At 41.6% G+C, this 22751-nt stretch overlaps 1 protein-coding gene across 1 annotated transcript in view; it reads left to right on the forward strand.

Moving 5' to 3' along the window:
• The window catches only part of ADAM10 (ADAM metallopeptidase domain 10), a 211913-nt gene extending 190704 nt beyond the window's left edge, over nucleotides 1–21209 (forward strand). Inside the window, exons 11-16 of the mRNA XM_073586969.1 lie at nucleotides 474–624; nucleotides 1312–1495; nucleotides 4032–4140; nucleotides 6634–6854; nucleotides 12180–12306; nucleotides 18492–21209. Of these exons, the coding sequence (XP_073443070.1) occupies nucleotides 474–624; nucleotides 1312–1495; nucleotides 4032–4140; nucleotides 6634–6854; nucleotides 12180–12306; nucleotides 18492–18586 (887 nt within the window). The 3' untranslated portion in view covers nucleotides 18587–21209. The remainder of the gene's footprint in view (nucleotides 1–473; nucleotides 625–1311; nucleotides 1496–4031; nucleotides 4141–6633; nucleotides 6855–12179; nucleotides 12307–18491) is intronic.
• The last annotated feature ends 1542 nt before the right edge of the window (nucleotides 21210–22751 follow it).

Genomic DNA, 22751 nt, shown 5'->3' on the forward strand with positions numbered 1-22751 from the left:
ATTATAAAATTAACCCCTAGACTAAATTCCATGAACTGGAAAAAAAAAAAAAAAATTAAATTCTGGTTGTTCAATCATTATTTTATTCCCATTGTTTGCCACATGGGTTTTTTTTGCCTTCCTCTGGATCAACATGTTAGGGCAAGTTAGGATAGGATATGGGTTGAGCTAGATGGACTTAAAGTCTCCCTTCTACCTTAATAACTATGTTACTATGATACCTCCTTAATAAATGTAATAAAAAGTGATCAAAAGATTGTAAGCACCTTAAAATGTTGTCAATAAAAATGTCAGCTCACCACGCAAAAAAACCCAAGTCCTCACGCATCCCATTTGGGAGACAAATAAAAATCCTTTTTTTTTTTTTTTTTTTTTTTTTTTTTTTGATATTTTTTTTAAAGAAAAAAATCAATAAATGTTTGACATCGCCTTAATAATACTGACCTGGAGAATCGTGTTATTGTGTGTTCCAGAGTCCGGTCAGCCCATCTGTGGTAATGGGCTAGTTGAGCAAGGAGAGGAGTGTGATTGTGGCTACAGTGACCAGTGTAAAGATGACTGCTGCTACGATGCCAACCAGCCAGAAGACAAGAAGTGTAAATTACGACCCGGAAAACGCTGCAGGTATGGCGGTGCCAGCGTTTGTAGTAAAGGTTGGAAAGTGTGGCCCCAGATTCTCTGTGAAGACTATAGCCGCAGATTGGCATTGAGCTGTCAGTATGATTAAGTGCTCCCACTCCGTCATCTGATGGCCATTGTTAGGCATGACATTCTTCATTCAGTATACACATTCTAATTGCTTTGTGTTGTGAAATTAATTTTTATCTTAATCAAGAATTTTGCTTTATTCCAAACAATGTATTATAAATCACTGATATTACTTTGTAATTCTAAAGCCTAGAGTGCATCGGGAAAAGAAAAATTCACCCGTACCTTCTAAATTGTCAATTTGTTCTAAATCCTTCACTGGCCTCACATACATATATTTCACAATTCCCAGGTTGTAATTTCCGATTTGATTCCTGTACATACATATGGATTTATTTTCTACTAAAGCTGTTTTTGAGCTGCGGAAAATATGCATATTGCATAGAATTTAGTAAGATATTATTGATGAACATCCTAGCAGATGTTGTCCTTGGTGGGATTTGAACCCAAGACCCCCATCGCTTCAAGGCTGCTGTGTTAACCACTGAGCCCCCATCTTCTGTTGAATTTCTTCATATTTCACCCTATACTTTAAACACCGAAACTAATTTGTCATCTCGCCTAATTATGGATCCTACTTAATATCCACCAAATGTGTTTCAGTCCCAGCCAGGGTCCCTGCTGTACATCACAGTGCGCCTTCAAAGACAGTGCTCAGAAGTGTCGTGATGAATCGGACTGTGCAAAGATGGGAACCTGCAATGGAAATTCTGCACAATGTCCTCCATCTGAGCCGCGAGAAAATTTGACCGAGTGTAACCGTGAAACCCAAGTCTGCATCAAGGGGGTAAATAGCCGATTAACGCACATCTTTTTATTTTAGATCAGCAGCTAAGCGGGTATTCTCAAGTTTGAAAGTTTTTCGTCATCCTAGGGCAAGGGATAATGTCTTAGGTACTGTGGATCAAATTGCTGTGATCCCCTCCAATCCTGAAAAAGGGGCTCTGAAGAGCTCAAATGAATGAAGCGGTGGTCAATCACTCTCACAGCTGCTCCATCCATTCATTTTAGTGAGTGTTGAAGACCAGCCAAGCGCAACGCTCAGTTTTTTCCAGTGGTCCCATTAAGAATGAATGGATTGGCAATGCGCATGATCAACCACTGCTCCATTCACTTGGGACTCTACAGTGCTCCAGTTCTCAGGTTTGGTTGGGTTTCCAGCAGTCGAACCCCCCCTCCCCCCTCCAGTGATTGGGTAGTTATTCCCCGTTCATGGGATAGGGTATAACTTTAAAACTTGTGGAAGCCTCTTTAGAAAGCTCTCCAGGCGAAAAAGAGATACCTGTTTCTGCCTAGTGCAGGATCCAGTTTTGATTTATTTACGTATTGTGAATCAGTTTTGTAATTCCATTGCATTGTGATCTGTTGCAGTCCCAGAGCTGCAATTACAATTGTCAGACCCTTCACCAGCACCTTGGCGGTGTCTGTATATTGCAGTTATCATGTGCACTGATAATGTACAGCTCCTGCTGTAATGACTGCACATCCCACAGTGGAGCTCGCCACTGTAAGCTCTGTGCACACATAGACCTAGCCAGGTAGACTGGGTGATATCTGCTACGAGTTCTGCAGAATTCCTAATATATCTTGGGATCAGTAGGAGATAAATGTATTCTTTAGATAAACATTTCTCTATTTGTGGGCTGGATATACACACAGACACTCACACTTATATTTGTATACTGTAAGGCTGGGTTCACACGTAGCGGAACTCTCGCGGAAATTACCGCGATATTTCCGGAATTCCGCGGGAAAATCGCATTTTAACTTCCCGCAATTTTCCCACGGAAAAACTAGCATTTTGCAAGCGTAATTAGCTTGCAAAATGCTAGCGTTTTCCAAGCGATCTGTAGCATCGCTTGGAGAACTGATTGACAGGTTGGTCACACTCGTCAAACATAGTGTTTGACAAGTGTGACCAACTTTTTACTACTGAGGCCGCCTATGCAGCATCAGTAGTAAAAGATAAAATGTAAAAAAAAAATAAAAAATGGTGTTATTCTTACCTTCCGACATCCCGCGCATCCTTCCCGCCTCTCTCCACGCTCCCGTTCCCAGTAATCCTTTGCGAAAATGCCCGCGATCACGTCCGTTCTCGCTGGATCGCGACGTCTCGCGAATGACCGCGAGACTTCGCGATCCCGCGAGGACAGACGTCATCGCGGGCATTTTCGCAAAGGCTTACTGGGAATGGGAGCGTGGAGAGAAGCGGGAAGGCTGCGCTGGACGTCGGAAGGTGAGAATAGCAATATTTTTTATTTTAAATTCTATTTTTTACAGGGATATGGTACCCAAAGCCCGGAAGACAGTCTCCTCTCCTCCGGACCGTGGGTACCATCTGCAAATGTTCTGTTTACTTTTCGCATGGTGGGCACAGCCACATGCTGAAGGTAAGCAGAACAATGCATTCCTATGGGTGCGGGATCGCCGCGATTCCACAAAATTAATGAGCATGCTGCATTTTTTACCGTGAAGCGATTCCGCCGCGGTAAAAACCGCAGCATTAGCACAGCATTGCGGAATCCCATAGGAATGCATGGGATGCTTATTTTTCGCGGCAAAATCGTGCGGTTAAAACCGCCGCGGAAACACGAAAAAAAAGCCACGTGTGAACTCAGCCTAAAAGGTTTGGTAGTGTAGCAGAGAGGACCTGCCAATAATCCCCGCTATCTGGACCAATCTGTGCTCAGGTTTTGTCTACAGGCTTTATATGGAGCTGCATGCACAACCAGTGCTCGATTCACCTGTTCCTGACTGTGGTCTTTGGCAGCCAGGGCAGGAAGGAGGGACATTGGGTTTCTTGTCCTGTCAATTGGTTGGGGTTCACCTGTTACATCCACAACAATGTAGCGCTCCTCTATTTTGTTAAAAACTGAGTCTACCGTCAACAATAGTTTTAACATAAATCGGCACACTCCATTCCTATGTCTTCCCACCGTTGTATAAAGGCCAATGTTGGGCTAGACGCCATTATTGTAATAGAATTCCCTATATTTTGTCTGAGTGCCAAGAATGCTGATCCTAGTCTGTCAAATCATGAGACTTCTATATTTTAATCTTGCATTCTGCAGTCCTATTATACATACATTGCTCTGTTACCAGAATGCCAGTCACATTAGCAGCGTTTGCTCTTAGGTTTGCATTGGAAGCTATGTCGGTCCGTTTAGTTTTATAAAGCGCACAGGTAGCTGGTAATTTACCCAGGGTGAGAGGTAATCACTTATCCAGAATGCTAACCAGAATCCTTTTTATTACCCAAAATGTTACATGGTGGCTACATTTATTAATGTTAATTCTGTGTCTATTTTCTGCTTGTCGCTCAGCAATGTGCAGGATCTATCTGTGAGAAGTATGGATTGGAGGAATGTACATGTGCCAGCACCGATGGCAAAGATGATAAGGAGTTGTGCCACGTCTGTTGTATGGAAAGAAGTGAGTTTTCATAATTTGATTAAATTATTTAAATAGGATGTCTGATATAGAAAACTTTTATTTAAGGCATGGATGTCTGAAAAATGAAACATAATGGCATTCTCGCCTTCCAGTGCCCGTGCAGGCGGTCTTTGATTTGTGCTGCCTCCCGGAGCAGTGCTTGATCTTTCCAGAAGTCAGAGGATGCTGCAGTTTGGCTGCAGAGGTCAGGTGACTGAGCAGGGCATTATTAGAAAGCATACGATGCCACTCGTAGTCAACACTGACAGATCAGGCATCGAAAAAAATTCTATATCAGACAACTCCTTTTAAGGTTTTTTACAATCTTCATACTTGTGATTTTAATATGTCAGTCTAGTAAATTACCTTGCTTCTCTTGCATCAATGCAATGACAGAATATTTTTCTATTACTAAAATCTCACAAGGTCTCATTGTCTGCGAGTATCATATGCAGTGACCCTAAGCAACAAGAACCAATGGCACCACCAGTCTGTTGTATGAATGTTAAGGCCATATTCGATGAATTCTTTCTCCAATTGTCTAGAAGAGGGGGCACAACATTTTTTGGTCCAAGGAACACACTGCCAAACTGGACCAATCCCAAGGGCCACAAAACAATTTAAAGGGGTACTTGCATGAATAAATCAACAGAACTAACATCAGTACATTAATACATCACCAGAACCAGGTTTTGAGTATTTGAGGAGAACTTGGAGAGTTTCTGCTCCAAAAAACCATGCTATCTTAAACTGCCTTTTGGGAGCAGAAACTCTCCAAATCCTCCTCATAATCTCAAATCGTTTAAACTTTGAGGATTTGTAAATTTTTCCATAGCTATTATGCATGTTATGGATTGCTACATCTGTGCAAAACCACAGTCGGTGCACGAATGCGGCCCCAGAACCACAGTCAGTGCACGAATGCGGCCCCAGAACCACAGTCAGTGCACGAATGTGGCCCCAGAACCACACTCAGTGCACGAATGCGGCCCCAGAACCACAGTCGGTGCACGAATGTGGCCCCAGAACCACAGTCAGTGCACGAATGTGGCCCCAGAACCACAGTCAGTGCACGAATGTGGCCCCAGAACCACAGTCAGTGCACGAATGCGGCCCCAGAACCACAGTCAGTGCATGAATGCGGCCCCAGAACCACAGTCAGTGCATGAATGCGGCCCCAGAACCACAGTCAGTGCACGAATGCGGCCCCAGAACCACAGTCGGTGCACGAATGCGGCCCCAGAACCACAGTCGGTGCACGAATGCGGCCCCAGAACCACAGTCGGTGCACGAATGCGGCCCCAGAACCACAGTCGGTGCACGAATGCGGCCCCAGAACCACAGTCGGTGCACGAATGCGGCCCCAGAACCACAGTCGGTGCACGAATGCGGCCCCAGAACCACACTCGGTGCACGAATGCGGCCCCAGAACCACACTCGGTGCACGAATGCGGCCCCAGAACCACACTCGGTGCACGAATGCGGCCCCAGAACCACACTCAGTGCACGAATGCGGCCCCAGAACCACACTCAGTGCACGAATGCGGCCCCAGAACCACACTCAGTGCACGAATGCGGCCCCAGAACCACAGTCAGTGCACGAATGTGGCCCCAGAACCACACTCAGTGCACGAATGCAGCCCCAATCTTAGTACAGTGTTCAATTGCAATGTCAGGTTAGGCCTATATACAGTTGTATCACGTGAACCTATAATACCCAGTGTGTCCTTAATAATGGTAAGGAAATACTGAGAATTCTTATCAGACTGCGGACCACACAGGATAATACTGATGAGACATAGTCCATATCACAAATAAACATTTGCATCCAGGTACCTTGTAAGACTGCATCTTCTCTTGAGTCTTTCTCCTTTTCTTTTCTTTATTTTGTCCAGATGCCATAATGAGATTCCACACCTAAAACTCATCTCTGCAGAGATTTCCCTCTTCTACAGCAGTACTTCCATTAATGCCCTTAAAAATATCCTTATACTGCACCATAAATCAAAATATCTCCCATGGTCTGCCCCTGAATAAATTGTTCCTTACCATGCTTCTGCCTCAAAATATCCCGCCCCCCCACACACTGCCCTACATATCACCCCAATCTGCCCCTATCCATATCTCGCCCACAAGACCTCTCTACATAATGTCCTCAATGCCCCTTGCTATATTATGCCCCCTTTCACAATCCTCCAATTGCCCCAAAATGTACCCTCACAGTAACCCCCAACCCTTTGATTTTGACAAGCGATGATTGCCACAATCTTATACTTCCCACTTTATCTGAGCTGGGCAAAAGTGACACCAACGCCAAAAGTCACCTCGCAGCCTCAAGTTGAACCAAAATTTTTTGACTTTTCAAAACTTTTTACACCAGAATACTTGTGTAAAAGCTTTGATGAATCGGCTTTGTGCCTACGAAATAATATAAATTGCATTATAAAATACTTGGTAATGTAGATCTAATGGATATTATGTCTCTGCTTGCAGTGAAGCCTCACACATGTGCCAGTACTGGGTCTGACGTATGGAGAGCGCACTTCAAAGGGAAAACTATTACTCTACAGCCTGGCTCACCTTGCAATGAGTTTAAAGGCTACTGTGATGTGTTCATGCGATGTCGACTGGTTGATGCTGATGGACCACTAGCGAGGCTAAAGAAGGCCATCTTCAACCCAGAGCTGTATGAGAACATTGCAGAATGGATTGTGGTATGTATGAAATTAGAAATACTACATTGTTTTTATTATTTTGTGCTTTTTATTTCCGGTCTCCAGCATTATCATGTACTTGGCTTAAAATGACATTTAATTTACAGATTTTCATGTCCCTCTTGGTGTTTTCCTGACCAGTTGGTTTTTCACTATCTGGCGTGAATAGGGAAAAGCACAACCACACTAAAGGGGTTTGTGGTGCCGGACTCGGCGCCTGCGCAGTCCTTGCTTTCTGCCGCCATTTTCTTGAAGACACACTGCAGTGTCTTCTACAAAATGGCGGCGGTAAGCGCAGACTGCGCATGCGCCGATTCTGGCGCCACAACCCGCCCTCTCCTGATGTCACATGAAGGCGCAAGACCCCGCGGCAACAGCAACACTGGCTCGGTAAGGTGTTGCAGAAATCTCTGTATGCGTTCAGTGCTTCGCATACCGCGATCTCTTTGGGGGGGGAGGGGATGTGTCACTCTGTCTGGAGCAAGACTGCGCAGGCACGTCGTGCTTGCGCAGTCTATAGAGGCTTCATACAGAGTGACGCTTAGCCCGTTATATTATAGATGCCCCCATGTATGGTGTTCTGGTGTACTGCGGGAACCTGTCACCATGAAAATATTGTGATAAACATCCAGCATAAATGCTCACTTTTTTTCTTTGCCCCTACACTTACAGAATTACCGTAACTTTAATAAGTGGAAAATTTTAGTTTTTGGCTAGTTCCTAGCACATACCAATATCTGTCATGTATTAGATGATTTCTGCCATTGTTTTACTCGCCAGCTCTGTTTAAAGGGAACCTAAACTTCCAAAATTTCAGTGTGTCAAACTCCTTGAAAATTGGCCAGCTGTAAAATGGAAAAATCCTTTAACCCCTTAACCCCCGAAGCTTTTTTTGGTTTTGCGTTTTCGTTTTCCGCTCCACTCCTCCCCAGAGCCATAACTTGTTTATTTTTCCATCAATATGGCCACGTGAGGGCTTATTTTTTGCAGGACGAGTTGTACATTTGAACGACACCATTGGTTTTAGCAAACGGGAAAAAAAACGGGAAAATGGGAAAAAAATTCCAAGTGTGTTGAAATTGCAAAAAAAGTGCAATCCCACACTTGTTTTTTGTTTGGCTTTTTTTGCTAGGCTCACTAAGAGTGGTTTCACATTAGCGTTTCAGGGCGCAGCGATGGCCTGCGCACGGCCGCCGCTAAGCCCTGCCCCCCGCCGCACCTCCTCCGGTAGCTCCGCCTACGGGCGCATGACTCTGCATGCGTCCTGCGTCCCCTATCTATCACTGGGGACGCAGGCCGTGCACAGTATGCATTTGGCGGCGCATGCGTCCTTTTGACGGTGCGCCGAGCGCAACCAAATTGCAACAGGTTGCGTTTGGCGCTGGTTGGAGCACCGTCAAAAGGACGCATACGCCGCCAAACGCATACTGCGCACGGCCTGCGTCACCAGTGATAGGGGACGCAGGATGCATGCAGCGTCATGCGCCATTGGCGGAGCTACTGGAGGAGGCGCGGCAGGGGGCGGGGCTTGGCAGCGGCCGTGCGCAGGGTTTCGCTGCTCCCTGAAACACTAATGTGAAACCACCCTAAATGCTAAAAATAACCTGTCATTATCATTCTCCAGGTCATTACAAGTTCATAGACACCAAACATGTCTAGGTTCTTTTTATCTAAGTGGCGAACAAAAATTCCAAAGTTTGCGTAAAAAAAAAAAAATTGCGCCATTTTCCAAGACCTGTAGCGTCTCCATTTTTCGCGATCTGGGGTTGGGTGAGGGCTTATTTGTTTGCGCACTAGGCTGACGTTATTAATGATACCACGTTTGTGCAGATATGTTCTTTTGATCGACCATTATTACATTTTAATGCAATGTCGCAACGACCAAGAAAACGTAATTCTGGTGTTTTGATTTTCTTTCTTATTACACTGTTTAGCGATCAGGTTAATCCTTTTTTTCTTTTGATAGATCGGGCGAATGTGAACGCGGTGATGCCTAATGTGTATGTGTGACTTTTTTTTGTTTTATTTTGAATGGGGCAAAAGGGGGTGATTTGAACTTTTTTTTTTTTGTTTAAATATTTGTAAACTTTTTTTTTTTTTTTTTTTTTTTTTACTTTTGGCATGCTTCAATAGCCTCCATGGGAGGCTAGATGCTGCCACAACTTGATCGCCTCTGCTACATACAGGCGATGCTCACCTCTATGTAGCAGAATGGCAGCATTGCTGTGAGCGCCGACCATAGGATCACAACAGCTGACATGTCCCGGCTTTGATGCGGGCTCACCGCCGGAGCCCTCATCAAAGTGGGGATGCTGCCATTGAACGTACTATTCCGTCCAATGGCAGTAAGGGGATAAAGCCATCTGGCGCCTTTAGATTTTTAGGCAGAATTACTCTTCAGTTCCTAGTTATATGGAGGGTATATCGCGGCACAGGGTCTCTATCCTGTGACTATGAAGCATGTGGCCAGTTTGCTTGGAGTCGTCATGCTGTACTGTGATTGTTATAGTAGCAGGACATGCAGAAGTTAAATTTTACATTATAATGGCTCAAATCACCGTTTTTATGTTACTGTGGAACATTACATCCATTATTTTAAAGCGGTGTTTTTTACCTTTAGTATGGTTTTATGCATCACTTTCATGGTGGAACCACTGACAATCTGCTGCAATCTGTGAGAGAACCTGCAAGTGTTAAATTTTCCTGCAGTGCCACCACCATTGGAAAAACACCTAGTTATCATTAACATCAGTGCACTCTCCGAATAATGCATGGTGGGTTGTCCGTCAGATGATGATTGAAGGTCCTGGATATGGTTTCCACTGTAGAAAATGGAAAATTCCCCCAAAAGTGTAAAGTGGCTTTTCAGGCTCAGGACCCTTTTCAGGGTTACGTTTGCCGATCGTTTACCTTGTGTGTTCGTTTGTTTCCGAGAACACTGTTGTTTTTTTTTCTTCTCCCACTGCTATTCTAGTCTGTAAGCCATTTTTCGAAATCCTGACTTAAGGCCAGATTGCCAAGTATCCAGCATCTGCGCGAGATGTGTACTATAATTTTTTTAACTGAAAGTTATGTGTCCCTGAGCTGCTGTATCTAAAGCCTATTACTTTGTTTCCTTCCGCTGATTTTGTAAATCTGTTAGCGTTTGAGTGGATCTTAGAAAGTCTCTGTAGGATCGGGAGGAGGTTGTAGAAAATAAGGTGGCACATTTTTAGCATCAATATAGAAAAAAGCGAGCAGTAATTCAGATGAAGCGTACACTCCTAACTCTTAGTACCATCTATTACTTGCTGAAGCTTACAGATTTTCTTTGTACAATGCTTTTATGCTATTAAAGGGTTCTTAAATAAAAAAAAAAAAGAATAAAAAAATCTGTGGGTGTCCGACTCCTAGAAAGGTTGACAGTATGAAAATGGAAAACCCTTTAAAGCAATCGGCCAACTTTAAATTGTTAGGCAATATGACTATTTCCCAGTCCTACAAACACTATGGGAATAAGTTAGAAAACGTAGCTCTCTTCTTGGCTTCATATGCCTTTTTGTTTTTTACGCTGCTTTTTTTGCGCAGAGTTCTACATTTAACAGTTCAAGCAAAGTGGATGTGATTTTCATGAAAAAAAAATGCTGCGGCGCTGTGCGTTTTTTTTTTTTTCCCTTTAGGCTATGTTCCCACGTTGCAGAAATGCTGCGGAAGTGTCCGCAACTCCCTGCCACGTTTTCCTGCAAATCACAAGTGTTTTGCAAGCGTTTTTAGCTTGCAGAACGCTAGCTCTTTCCAAGCAATTTGAAGCCTCTCTCGGAAAGGTGATTGACAGGTTGGTCACACTTGTCAGGCATAGCACTTGACAAGTGTGACCACCTTTTTACTATTGATGCTGCCTATGCGGCATCAGTAGTAAAAAATAGAATGTAAAAAAATAAGGTTATTCTCACCTTTCGCGACGGCCCCTGATCTCCTCAACGATGCTCCCAGTACGTTCTGGTCTCAGGGATGCATTGTGAGAATCACCCCAGATGACGTCACGCTCGCGAGACCGCGACGTCTTCTCGGGTGATTCGCGCAATACATCCCTGGGACCGGAAGATGCTGGCAGCGTGGTGAGAGGCGGGAGGACTCCGAGAGCCAACAGAGGGTGAGTTTATCACTATTTTTTATTTTAATTCCATTTTTTACAGGGATATGGTACCCAGGGCATGGAGGAGAGTCTCCTCTTCTCCAGACCCTGGGTACCATCCGCACATGAAGCGCTCACTTTACGCATGGTGGGCATAGCCACATGTGTAAAGTGAGCGTTTCACTGCAATCCTATGGGTGTGGAATTGAAGAGATTCTGCAGGAATAATGGACATGCTGCAGATTTTACAGCTATGCGATTCCGCAGCGGGAGAATCCGCAGCATGGGCACAGCAACTGCAGAATCCCATGGGATGCGTTTTAATAGCGTTTTTAAAGCGTTTCCGCTGCGGCAAAAACGCTTAAACGCAATGTGTGCACACAGCCTTAGTCTTCTATGGGGAGTCTGAAACAAAATGCAAATATTTTTAAAAAAATTGTTTAAAGTGCATTTATTCCAACATTTGTTCCCTAAAAATAAATAAATTAAGGAAAACCACTATATCCAAACTGCTTTAAAAAAAGAGGAAAAGGTAAAAAAAAACAAACTTGGAGCAGATACTATTGTGTATTTTGGTCAGAATACTTGCAGAGGAAACTCAAGTATAAGGTCTTGTTCTTAGATAGCATAAACGTGAATACCATATTAGATCAGATTTTGTCAGCATTGTGTGGTTATTTGCCTGTTGCCTATACATGGTAAATGGTATTCATGTATTTTCAGCCTGACCGGACAAAGAGCCATACTGTTACAGTGGACTATTTTAGTTTTATTTTTATCCCACCCTCTCCATTGGACATCTAAGTAGTATGTAGTGGAGGGTTGGTTGAGGTGCTTCCATAGCCTTCAATACGCTGCTGTGTAATTATATACTGAACTTTAAGGCTTATGTACTTGGGGGCCTCCCAACTCTCCCCAACAGATAATGTTGGGGTAGAGAACGATCCGGCCTGTTGGGGAGTCCGGTAGCCGCTCTCATAGAGAACACAGGAACGCTCTGTTGAGCCGAGCATCAGGGTAGATTCACACGACCGTATAAAAAGTCGTTCAGAGTTTCATCCAGAAAGGATTACTTTGCAGACTGTATGAGGATGTGTATTTTGCATTATTAGGAGAAAGATGATGATGCACACGAGAAAGATCTTATTCATCAGAATGCCCCATTTGCCATGCAGCCTGAATAATGTGATGGTCTTTACCTTTTCCTTTAGGCACACTGGTGGGCTGTACTCCTAATGGGAATAGCGTTGATAATGCTGATGGCCGGGTTTATTAAGATATGCAGTGTACATACACCAAGTAGTAATCCCAAGTTGCCTCCACCGAAACCTCTACCAGGTAAGAATACCACAAAAGTAGATAACTGTGTTGTGAAATCAGCAACATCTACAGATATCAAGGCTTAATGGCAACCTTCTATCTGTTTCTGTTTTGCTAAATGTAATGGTTGTGTAATAGAAAAGCTGTATACTCTGAATCTATAAATTTGCATGACATAACTTGCCTATAAATATTCTTTTCTTAGGCTATGTTCCCACGTTGCTAACACGCAGCAGATTTGTGTTTGGAAAATCTGTTACTTATTTCAAGAAATCTTATTTAGAGGCTGCAGAAAAAATAATCTATTCCCGATCCTGCGAATGTTACCCTGTGCAATGTTAAGGGTGAAATGTTTGTGAAGAGTCCAGTAGATACCACAATTTTTTCCTGTACATAAGAAAACACGAAAACGCCGAATCAAGCATTAGAGTTGGCAGTCTGGCTTTTTGGTGATGTGAATTATTTGGCTTTGCTCACCAAAAAAGGTCCGCTGTTTTGAGTCCCAAATGGATCATTGTTAAATATATATTCATCCATCAGGTGATCACATTTACGGTAAAATTGCCACTGTCCGATGCGCCCTCAGGCCCACCTGTAGCCAGCTAATGTTTGACCTGGGTGGGTCAGTTTTCAGCCGCATCGGTAGCCGAACACTCGCACTCATTATAGAAACTGCAAGTAGCACTTTAGTAGATTACTTTAATTTTTTTTCATTGCGTCTTAATTTTGAGGGTTTTTTTTACATGTATTTTTATTGAGTCTTTTACACTGCCGTTTGTCTTTTTTTTCTATTTTTTTTGTATGTTGTGCTTTGGTTTTTTTTTCTTTGGTTTTTTTTTTTCATACTGCCTAGTATTTTGGCTTTGACAACTTTGATAGTCATGCAATGTGTTTTTAGCACGTTTCCATAGCAGAACTTCACTAAACACACATGCATTTTTACCTGCTGATTTTCTACCTCTAATGCAATTCTATGGGGAAAATCTGCACCGAAAACTCAGCGTACCCACAAGAGAAATTGACAAAGTTGTGGATTTTAAAAACACATGGCAGATCTGCACTGTGCTATAAAAAGCACTATGGGATTGAGATTTCTATAAATCCCATCCACTTTGTGCAAAAGATGCAGTCTGAATTTATGCATCTGGTGATCCCCCTTCCTTATATTAATGGATGGTGCCCACTCAAATTGTGCTTTGTACCTGTGGCACACGTGTGCCGCATCAGTACCACACAGACGGGCATCAGGGAAGAAGCGTTGCAGTAAGCGCTGTTCTCCGGCGCTGGGTACTGAACACAGTTTTACATTTAACCACTTAACGACCGCTGATATGCCTTTTAATGTCGGCAGTTAAAGGTACTTAAACCACAGCACCGCTTTTTAACAGCACTGAGGTTTAAGGTTATAGCGTGCCCCCCCAGCGTTGGAATTTCTCTGGGGTCTTGGTTTCTGGGGTAGCAGAGACCCCAGAGAACATGATTTGGGTTGGTTTTTGACCCTGGTGTTACGATCGCCATTATTAACAGTAACAGTATAACGGCGACCCCAAAAAAAGTCAGATTTTCCATTTAATTTCTCTCTCCTGATGTGTGGTCACATCAGAGGAGAGAGAAATAGGGTCGCTCGATCACTCCCCAGGGTACCTCCGTTGTCCCTGAAGTACCCCAGGCTGCTGGCTTCTTCCGGGAGAAAATGGCGGGCACATGATCAGTGCACTGCCGAGATTGGCCGGCATATGGCAGTAATAGGAAATTTTTTCCTATTGGTTATTTTGATCACTCTGATAGACCCAATCACAGTGATCAAAATAAAAAAAAATAGTAACGCATACCCCCCTTTATCACCCCCTTAGTTGGGGAAAAAAAAAAATTATTTCCATTTTCCCATTAGGGTTAGAGTTGGGTTCAGGTGAGTTGGGCTAAAGTTAGAGTTGGGGTTGGGGCTAAAGTTAGGGTAGGGTTAGGGATGTGTTGGGGCTAGGGTTGGACTTAGAATGGGGAGGTTTCCACTATTTGGTGCATCGGGGGGGGGGGGGGGGTCTCCGAACGCGACATGGCGTCTGATCTCAATTCCTGCCAATTCTGTGACGAAAAAGTCAAATGTTGCTCCTTCCCTTACAAGCTCTGCTATGCGCCCAAACAGTGATTTACCCCCACATATGGAGTATCAGTGTACTCAGGAGGAATTGGACCCCAAAAATTGTTGTCCAATTTGCCCTGTTACCCTTGTGAAAATAAAAAATTGGGAGCGAAAAGATTTTTGTGAAAAAAAAAAAAAAAAAAATTTATTTTCACACCCGGGAGTTATAAACTTTAGTGAAATACCTGGAGTTTCAAAGTTCTCACCACACATCTATAGAAGTTCCTTGAGGGGGTCTAGTTTCCAAAATAGTGTCTCTTGTGGAGAGGGTTCTACTGCTTAGCACCGGAACGATAATAAACTTCTTGAATGTGGTTGAGTACCGTCAGCGGTGTAGTTTTAAGAATGGTGTCACTTTTGGGTATTTTCTATCATATAGACCAGGGCTGTGGAGTCGGAGTTAGTTTTGGTCGGAGTCGGTAGAAATGTACCGACTCCGACTCCAGCTTTAAAAAAAATGTATTAATATTTCATCATTGAACTTTGATATGAATTTTATAAATGTTACTCAAATATATATGTTCTATCAAACTATGAACAGTGATAAGCAGTTCTGCTGGAGATAGAGACATTTCTTACTTCTTGTGTGTCACTGTTCTCCACTGCCCTTATCTAATCTTATACTTGGTTAACCTCATGCTGCCCCAACCCCCCTACTTACAATGTATGAAACTGAAAGTGAAAATGTGTTGCAAATTCTTAGTAGTAAAGCTCCTCCTCTAGACTAGATCATACTAGGTGTGCGTCTTCCAAGCATCTCACAGCTGCCTGCTACTCAGAAGAGGAAGACTGTAAGAAGTATTATCCTTTCAACAAACTTTGCATCAGTTAACTGTGAGTACATGAGGAATAATAACAGTATTACTGACCACTATATCAGTTGTGCGACCTGGCAATAATTTTGTACAATTGTTTTTAGGAAAAACAATTGTCATTTGGATTGTGAATGCAGAATTAAAAACCTGAGAATGTCAAAGAAGCATCACATTAAATCAGCTGTATTTGAACATTTCACCATCACTCAAGAAAGAAAACATTATGTCTGTCAGTGTATGACAAATGATCCAGACGAAAACAAATGCTGTGAAGCCAAGATGAGTGCATATTCAGGCAAAGATAAAAATGCTCCTACCAGAGCTTCTAATCTAAAGAGACATTTACAGCGCTTTCATCCAGAAGTACTGAAAGCAGTGGATGAGAGAGACTGCATCCAAACCAATGAACCAGTGCCCAGCTCTTCCAGCCAAACAAAGGAGCAGAGAACTTTGCAGCCATCAGTTGCAAGATATTTTGTCAGTGACAAAGTTACTGTGACAATGACAGTAGATACATTTAAAAAACAGATCATAGAGCTTGTTGTAAAGGATAGTGTGCCTATTTCATTATTTTCACGACCAGCTTTTATGTGTCTGAATGGGGAAATGGCCCGCAAGCTTGGTGTTTCTCTGGAGAGAGAGAGTATTAGAAAATTAGTAATCGAAGAAGCTTTCAAACAAAAGGAAGAACTTAAAAAAACTCTCAAGGGACGCTTTCTGTCTCTTAAAATGGATGCTTGCACACGTCAGAGTGAACTATTTTGCCATCAATGTCCGATTTGTTTGACAAAAATGAAATAGTTACCAAGACATTGGCAGTAAAAGACACCAAAGCTCATCACACCAGTGAGTTTCTCCAGGTCTTGGTGGAAAAGGTTCTGCAAGACTATGAACTTAAAAAAGAGCAAGTTCTTTCTGTCGTAACTGACAATGCTTCAAATATGATAAGTACTATTAAGCTAATGAATGAGAGTAATGATGGTGACCAGCAGCTAGAAGAACATTCTGGGTCCACAGACACAGAAATGTTTGAAATAGAGGAACACAGTATTGTAACTGAGGAGCAAACTGAAGCTGCTTCAGATGAACAGCAACATGATAGTTTAGATGATCTTCTTGAAACTGTGTCAATATGTTCTTTCATTCATCACATGCGCTGTGTTGTGCATACGCTACAGCTGGCTATAAGAGACAGTCTGCAAGAAGGACATGCTGCTGCACTGATTGGCAAGGTGAGAAAATTGGCTACTGTTGCCAGAACCCCTAAAGTTGACTCAATTTTGAAGAGACGTGCTGGAAAAGGGGCAATTATTGATCAAGCCACACGATGGGGCAGTACTTAATGATTCAGCGCTTGGTTGAACTGAAAACCTTTCTTGTAGACATGGCTAACCCTCAACTGACGCTAAATGAAAGTCAGTGGAATCAGGTGACTGAGCTGGAAAAATTGCTAGAGCACCCATTTACAGTGACTAAAAAATTACAAGCAGAGGACTTAACTCCAGGTATTTTCTTAAAGGAGTGGAAGAACCTGATGTTTCGCCTGTCCCAAAGAGGAGGGTTAATTGCAAGTGGCATTGCTACATCAATGAAACGGAGAGAGGAGCTACTATTACAAAATAACATTCTTTTGGCAGCTGTTTATGTAGACGCAATGCATCGGATTCTTCTAGATGATCAACAGCTAAGTAAAGGAAAAGAAGCTCTGTTTGAAATAGCAGTAAGGATGAAAGGGTTGCAGAACAGTCAGGAGGAACAAGAAGAATTTAGTCGTCCTGCCACATCTTCACCCTCATCATCAACTGATGAAGAATTTAATTTCGAAAAATATTTGGATCACAAGGACCATGCAAAGCGTTCCCGCATAGAAGAGTCATCCCCATCAAGGAACACAGCCAGTACATTTCAGCAGAATTTTTCATGTGCACTAAAAGAAATTGAGAAATTTGACCGTTCATCAAAAATAACAGTGCAACCAGCGATTCCTCTGTATCCTGACATTGTCAGATGTTGCCCGAGTGGTTACTGCTTTGCCACCAACACAAGTTAGTGTAGAGAGGTTGTTCTCTGCTCTCAAAATAATTAGATCAGATTTGAGGGCATCCATGAAGGAGGATCTGACAGAGGCAATACTTTTTCTGAGGACAAATTTATAGATTTCTTCTTATTAACTGCATAAAAGTGTTTATTGCATATTTACTTACAGTTTAGAAAAGTTTATAAAAGTTATTTGCTATATTCTAATTGTATTCTAATAAATGTAGTTTTTGCTCTAAGTGGTCTGATTACTTATATGATGGTGAGAAACTGAACAAGCACGATGTTTAATATTTTACAACAGTAAATTTGTTGTTACGAATTGGCCATTTATGAAGTCTGAGTCTGAGAGTCTCTGAGTCTGAGAGTCTCTGAGTCTGAGAGTCTCTGAGTCTGAGAGTCTCTGAGTCTGAGAGTCTCTGAGTCTGAGAGTCTCTGAGTCTGAGAGTCTCTGAGTCTGAGAGTCTCTGAGTCTGAGAGTCTCTGAGTCTGAGAGTCTCTGAGTCTGAGAGTCTGAGAGTCTGAGAGTCTGAGAGTCTGAGAGTCTGAGAGTCTGAGAGTCTGAGAGTCTGAGAGTCTGAGAGTCTGAGAGTCTGAGAGTCTGAGAGTCTCTCTCCGACTCCACAGCCCTGATATAGACCCCTCAAAGTGACTTCAAATGTGATGGGGTCCCTAAAAAAAAATGGTGGTGTAAAAATGAGAAATTGCTGTTTTAACCCTTATAACTTCCTACCCAAAAAAATTTTGGTATCAAAATTGTGCTGATGTTAAGTAAACATGTGGGTAATGTTAATTATGTATTTTGTGTGCCATATCTCTGTGATTTAAGAGCATGAAAATTCAGAGTTGGAAAATTGCAAAATTTTTGCCAAATTTCCTTTTTTTTCTCCACAAATAAACGCAAGTCATATCAAAGAAATGTTACCACTATCACGAGAAAACATTGTCAGAATCAGTGGGATCCATGGAAGCGTTCCAGAGTTATTACCTTATAAAGGGACAGTGGTCAGAATTGTAAAAATTGGCCCGGTCATTAATATGCAAACCACCCTTGGGGTTAAAGGATGAAATAAGTTATAATTTTTCTAAAAAAAAGACACATCTGGTGCTTCAGACTTGTTTTTCTGATTTACTTCTACAAATCCATTGTTTTGCTCCAAATTTAAGCAAGTTTTATTTCCTAAGTATTTAAATGTCTATTTCCTTTACAGGCACATTGAAGAGAAGACGACCACAACAAACACCTCAACAACCTCCACGCCAGAGACCACGGGAAACGTACCAGATGGGACACATGAGACGTTAACTGCAGTTTTTCTTTTGCCTTTGGTTCTTCCTAGTGCCTACCATGGGAAAGATTCACTCCAAAGAAATACCTACAAATCATCACTGTTCCCCTCCTTTAAACTACGAGTGGGATCCTGTCGTGAGGCTGCGTCAAGAACTCGCATCACGTACACAGAACAAGGAGTCCTTCAACACCTTTTATTTAACACTGTTTAACCAACTCTTGATGAAGAAAATAACCAGAGATTTTTAAGAAATATTCTTTTTAACTTAGCGGCATAAATCTTAGAAAATCTTACCACTTGTTTTTATGCCCCTCTTCATTTTCTTCAGTTCCAATTCACTTCTAGTGAAATTGTCTCTACTGGATCTTCGCTGAAGACAAAACCTGTCTATTTTCCCCCTAACTGCCAATCGAGGCTAGGAAGGTAGAGGTCACTTCAGCGATGGAGAACGTCTCCGGCCAATGTACATACTTTGTTATATGCAGACATGTAATTATAATGTACAAGCATAAGTCTATGTGCAATTGTAAAAAAACAAACAGATAATTGCAATATGGATATGTTACTTTGTATTATAAAACTTGTTTTGGTTTTTTTTTCAACTGTTAACGAAGACATTATTGTTCAAGTGACATACTCAGGATAACCGATGAATTGGTGTATAAAGGCGGCTGAAAATATATTTTTTTTCGGGAGATGCTTTCAGTAGCTGAAAAGGAGTATCCATCTGCATTTTCCTTACTAAAAGTCTTCGGACCAGAGGTGGTTGAAGTGCTCACGCTTTTTTTTTTTTTTTTCTCCTTTTCTTACAATGAGCCTCTACAGACTTGAATGTGCTACAAGCTGACTACAGATGTATAAAGTATACAACTACTCTGGACATCAGGACTCTTGTGTATCATGTTTGTGTTTTTGGTTTTTTTTTGGTCCCCTTCTGAAAATTTCAGCTAATTTGTTAATCCCAAATCCCAAGAATTTTTTGATTTTGGGCATGGATTTTAATTAAAAAAAAAAAAAAAAAAAAAAGCCTATTCTAAGATTAGCAGCTCGCAAGAAAAGTAGATTCTTTAGATTTGCTCACGTGCTGTAGACGGAGGTAATGGTATCCTTTAGTGATGAGCGATCGTGCTCGAAGGTGTTATCCGAGCATGCTTTTGTGCTAACCGAGTGACTTCGGCGTGCTCGAAAAATATATTTGAGTCCCTGCATGTCTCGCGGATATTCAACAGCCACAACACATGCCGGGATTACCGGTTTGTTAAACAATCACTGTATGTGTTGCGGCTGTCGAATATCCGTGAGACATGTAGCCGCCGGGACTCGAACGTATTTTCCGAGCATGCCGAAGTCACTCGGGTAGCACAAAAGAATGCTCAGATAACATGTTATCCAAGCACGTTTGCTAATCATTAGTATTCTGCCTTACCTCTACCTATTGGTAGTGTTCTCAGCATGAAGCTGTTGAGTAAGTAACCACTAATACTTGTTGAAAAGGTAACATATTTTAGTAAAATTATTTATCCATTGTCACTAGATCCCCACCCCTTCAAAACAATGATTCTCACACTGTCCCTCTGTCTAAAGTTAATGTCTGCGTTCTACTATGGAGGAGAATGAGTATTGAATTTTTCATGCATCCAGTGCTATGCATGTCTTTGTACGGGCATTACCAAGAGCCTTCTCATTTCTTCCAATGACATCTGTGGCCCTGGTATTGGCAGCAACATGGTTTTGTTTGCGTCCGTATAGTTTTGGTCTTATTCGTTGATCTCTGAGTTGGCTTTAAACACTCTCATCATCAGTAAGACTTTTATAACAGTTTTTTTTTTGACTGGCAGAAAGTGTTATTGATGAAATGAAAAGTTTACACATCCATTCTCATCTTGACATGCCAGCAAAGTATACAGAAAAAAACCCACAATTTCTTCCTTGTAAAATTGTACAGTGTGTGGCGTATTTTTTTTTTTTTTTTCCCAAAAAGAAACTTACATCTTTTTTGTACAACGCTCTAGAAACAATTTTGTACAAGAAATCCCAGTCTGGTAGATAGGAGACTATAAAGAATTCTGGAACAAATATATAAAAAAAAAAAATAAAAAAAAAAATGGTAAAAATTCTATAAAAAAAAAAAAATCTAGTGTAGTTTGGAAACCAATCCAGTTGAATGCGTTTGTTATTGAATGGATAAGTGGGTTAAAAGGATTTTGATTTTGAACATGGTGGTTTCTTAATAGCTTTGTCAATGTAATAGATCCTTAAAATGTGTATTATTTTTTTTTTTTTTTTTATAGACTTTTTTTTTTTTCCCCCCCTGTGGTAAGGTTTAATGACATTTCCCAGTTTTCTTTTTTTAATTGTGATTGTTTTGATGAACAGAAATGCACTGAACCTCTCCACAGTATGTCAAGATGTGGTAAGCAAAGCAAAAGCGAAGCAAATTAAATCTAATACTACTGTCAATTTAATGTCCACTGTGTTTTATACAGTATTTTTTTTGTTCACTTTTGAAATTTTTACTAAAAATTGCAAAAAAAAAAATAAAATAAAAAGTATTGTGCAAACATATGTTAAAAAAAAAATCATTTTTTTTTTCCATGAAACTTGACTTAATAAATAGACTGGATTTAAAATATAAAATCATGGGTTTATTATTCTAGTAAAGTATTGTCATCAGAAAATGTCCAAGTCCTACTTTTAACTTTTGTCAGCGCACACCTTTTCTATTCCAGTATTTTATTTTAAGAATTGCAGGTCTACGTGTGACCAGACCTGTCCATCAGCCTCCTCCAATTGACTAGCGCTTTCCCGTGTGAAGTGTTTTTCAATTGGTGGAGTTCTGGTCACATGCGTCAAGTGCCATTTTGAGTCTGCGGGGATGGCTGCACTAACGAGGAGGAGGGCCTGTGATTCTTATAACATTAGGAAGTACCACAAAGTCATGGAAAATATATTTCCACTATGAATGCCCCATAGAGGTCTAAAAAAAAAAAAAAAATGGCTGCAATTAAAATTTCTGTTCCACTATCTTAAATATAACTAGTGAAGTAAATGTTATTTTGCATTTCTAATGTAATTCCCTGCCAAGTTTGCATACTTGTTTGAGTCTGCATCAGAAGTGATGTCATTGTCACATGACTGCTGAGTCCTATGATTGGCTGAAGTGGTCAAGTGACTAGATTGGAGAATCACAGAAGAATCCAATCTAGTCACCTGACCATTGCAGCCAATCATAGGCCTCAGCAGGTTTGCTTTTAAAGAAGCCGAGACCTCATGTCTTCTCGTGTTGACACAGCCACTTGGTGGCCTCTGAGAGTAAGCCAGATATCTATATTTTCATACTATTTGTTGCCTTGTCCCCCCACCCTTCTAACATTTTTAATAAAATAACTTTACAATTAGTCATACATAAACTACAACTAAAGAATATTTGTCTCAACTATGCATCCATCTCCATGGAACAGACTACAAACAAACCATGTGCAGTCGTTATAACCTGACGAATGCCTGTTAGAGGGAAGTATGGCGCCTCTAAATAAGACTCTGGCTGCTGGAGCTGCATGATTCTGCACATCCGATCTGCTTGTCCCGTATTTATATCTAAGGATTCGATTGAGACTCCTCACTCCTCCTGTAACGTTACAAAATTCTTTCGCAAAAAGAGATTCAGTCTTCTAGGCATTAAATAAGTGATCGTTAAAAAAGGTCATGTACATAATCCCATACACATAGAAAACTCCTTATTGTAAGGACTTTTATATTATTATGACCCCATGGTGCCTTCAGCCCAGCAGTGTACAGTAAGAAATGATATGCTCAAGTAACAATAACATGACCTTAGGGGTTTTTTCTGCCTTCATTATTTCAATGTCCTCTGAGTTAATTCAGTCCTTGCAGTTGTTTGGGTTAAGGTCCGTATAGCTTATGTTTTTTTGTGATCATGATGATGGAGAAACTTGGTGCAATCTCAAAGCAACAAGACAAGGCTTAAATATTTGCAGTCAAATGACTAATATGTACCCACCAGATTGGTTATGTGACAAACATCTTAGTAGCCTTACTCGGGGACTGTCCTTGTAAGGGCCAGAGCAATGCATGGTATCAACTGGGGATATTAGAAACCTTGCCCCCCTTTGCCTGCATAGTCATCTTCCATACTCCTGTATACCTGCAGTGAAGCTC

Source organism: Dendrobates tinctorius, unplaced genomic scaffold, assembly GCF_039654945.1.
Source record: "Dendrobates tinctorius isolate UK_male_01 unplaced genomic scaffold, ASM3965494v1 ptg000097l, whole genome shotgun sequence".
Lineage (NCBI taxonomy): Eukaryota > Metazoa > Chordata > Amphibia > Anura > Dendrobatidae > Dendrobates > Dendrobates tinctorius.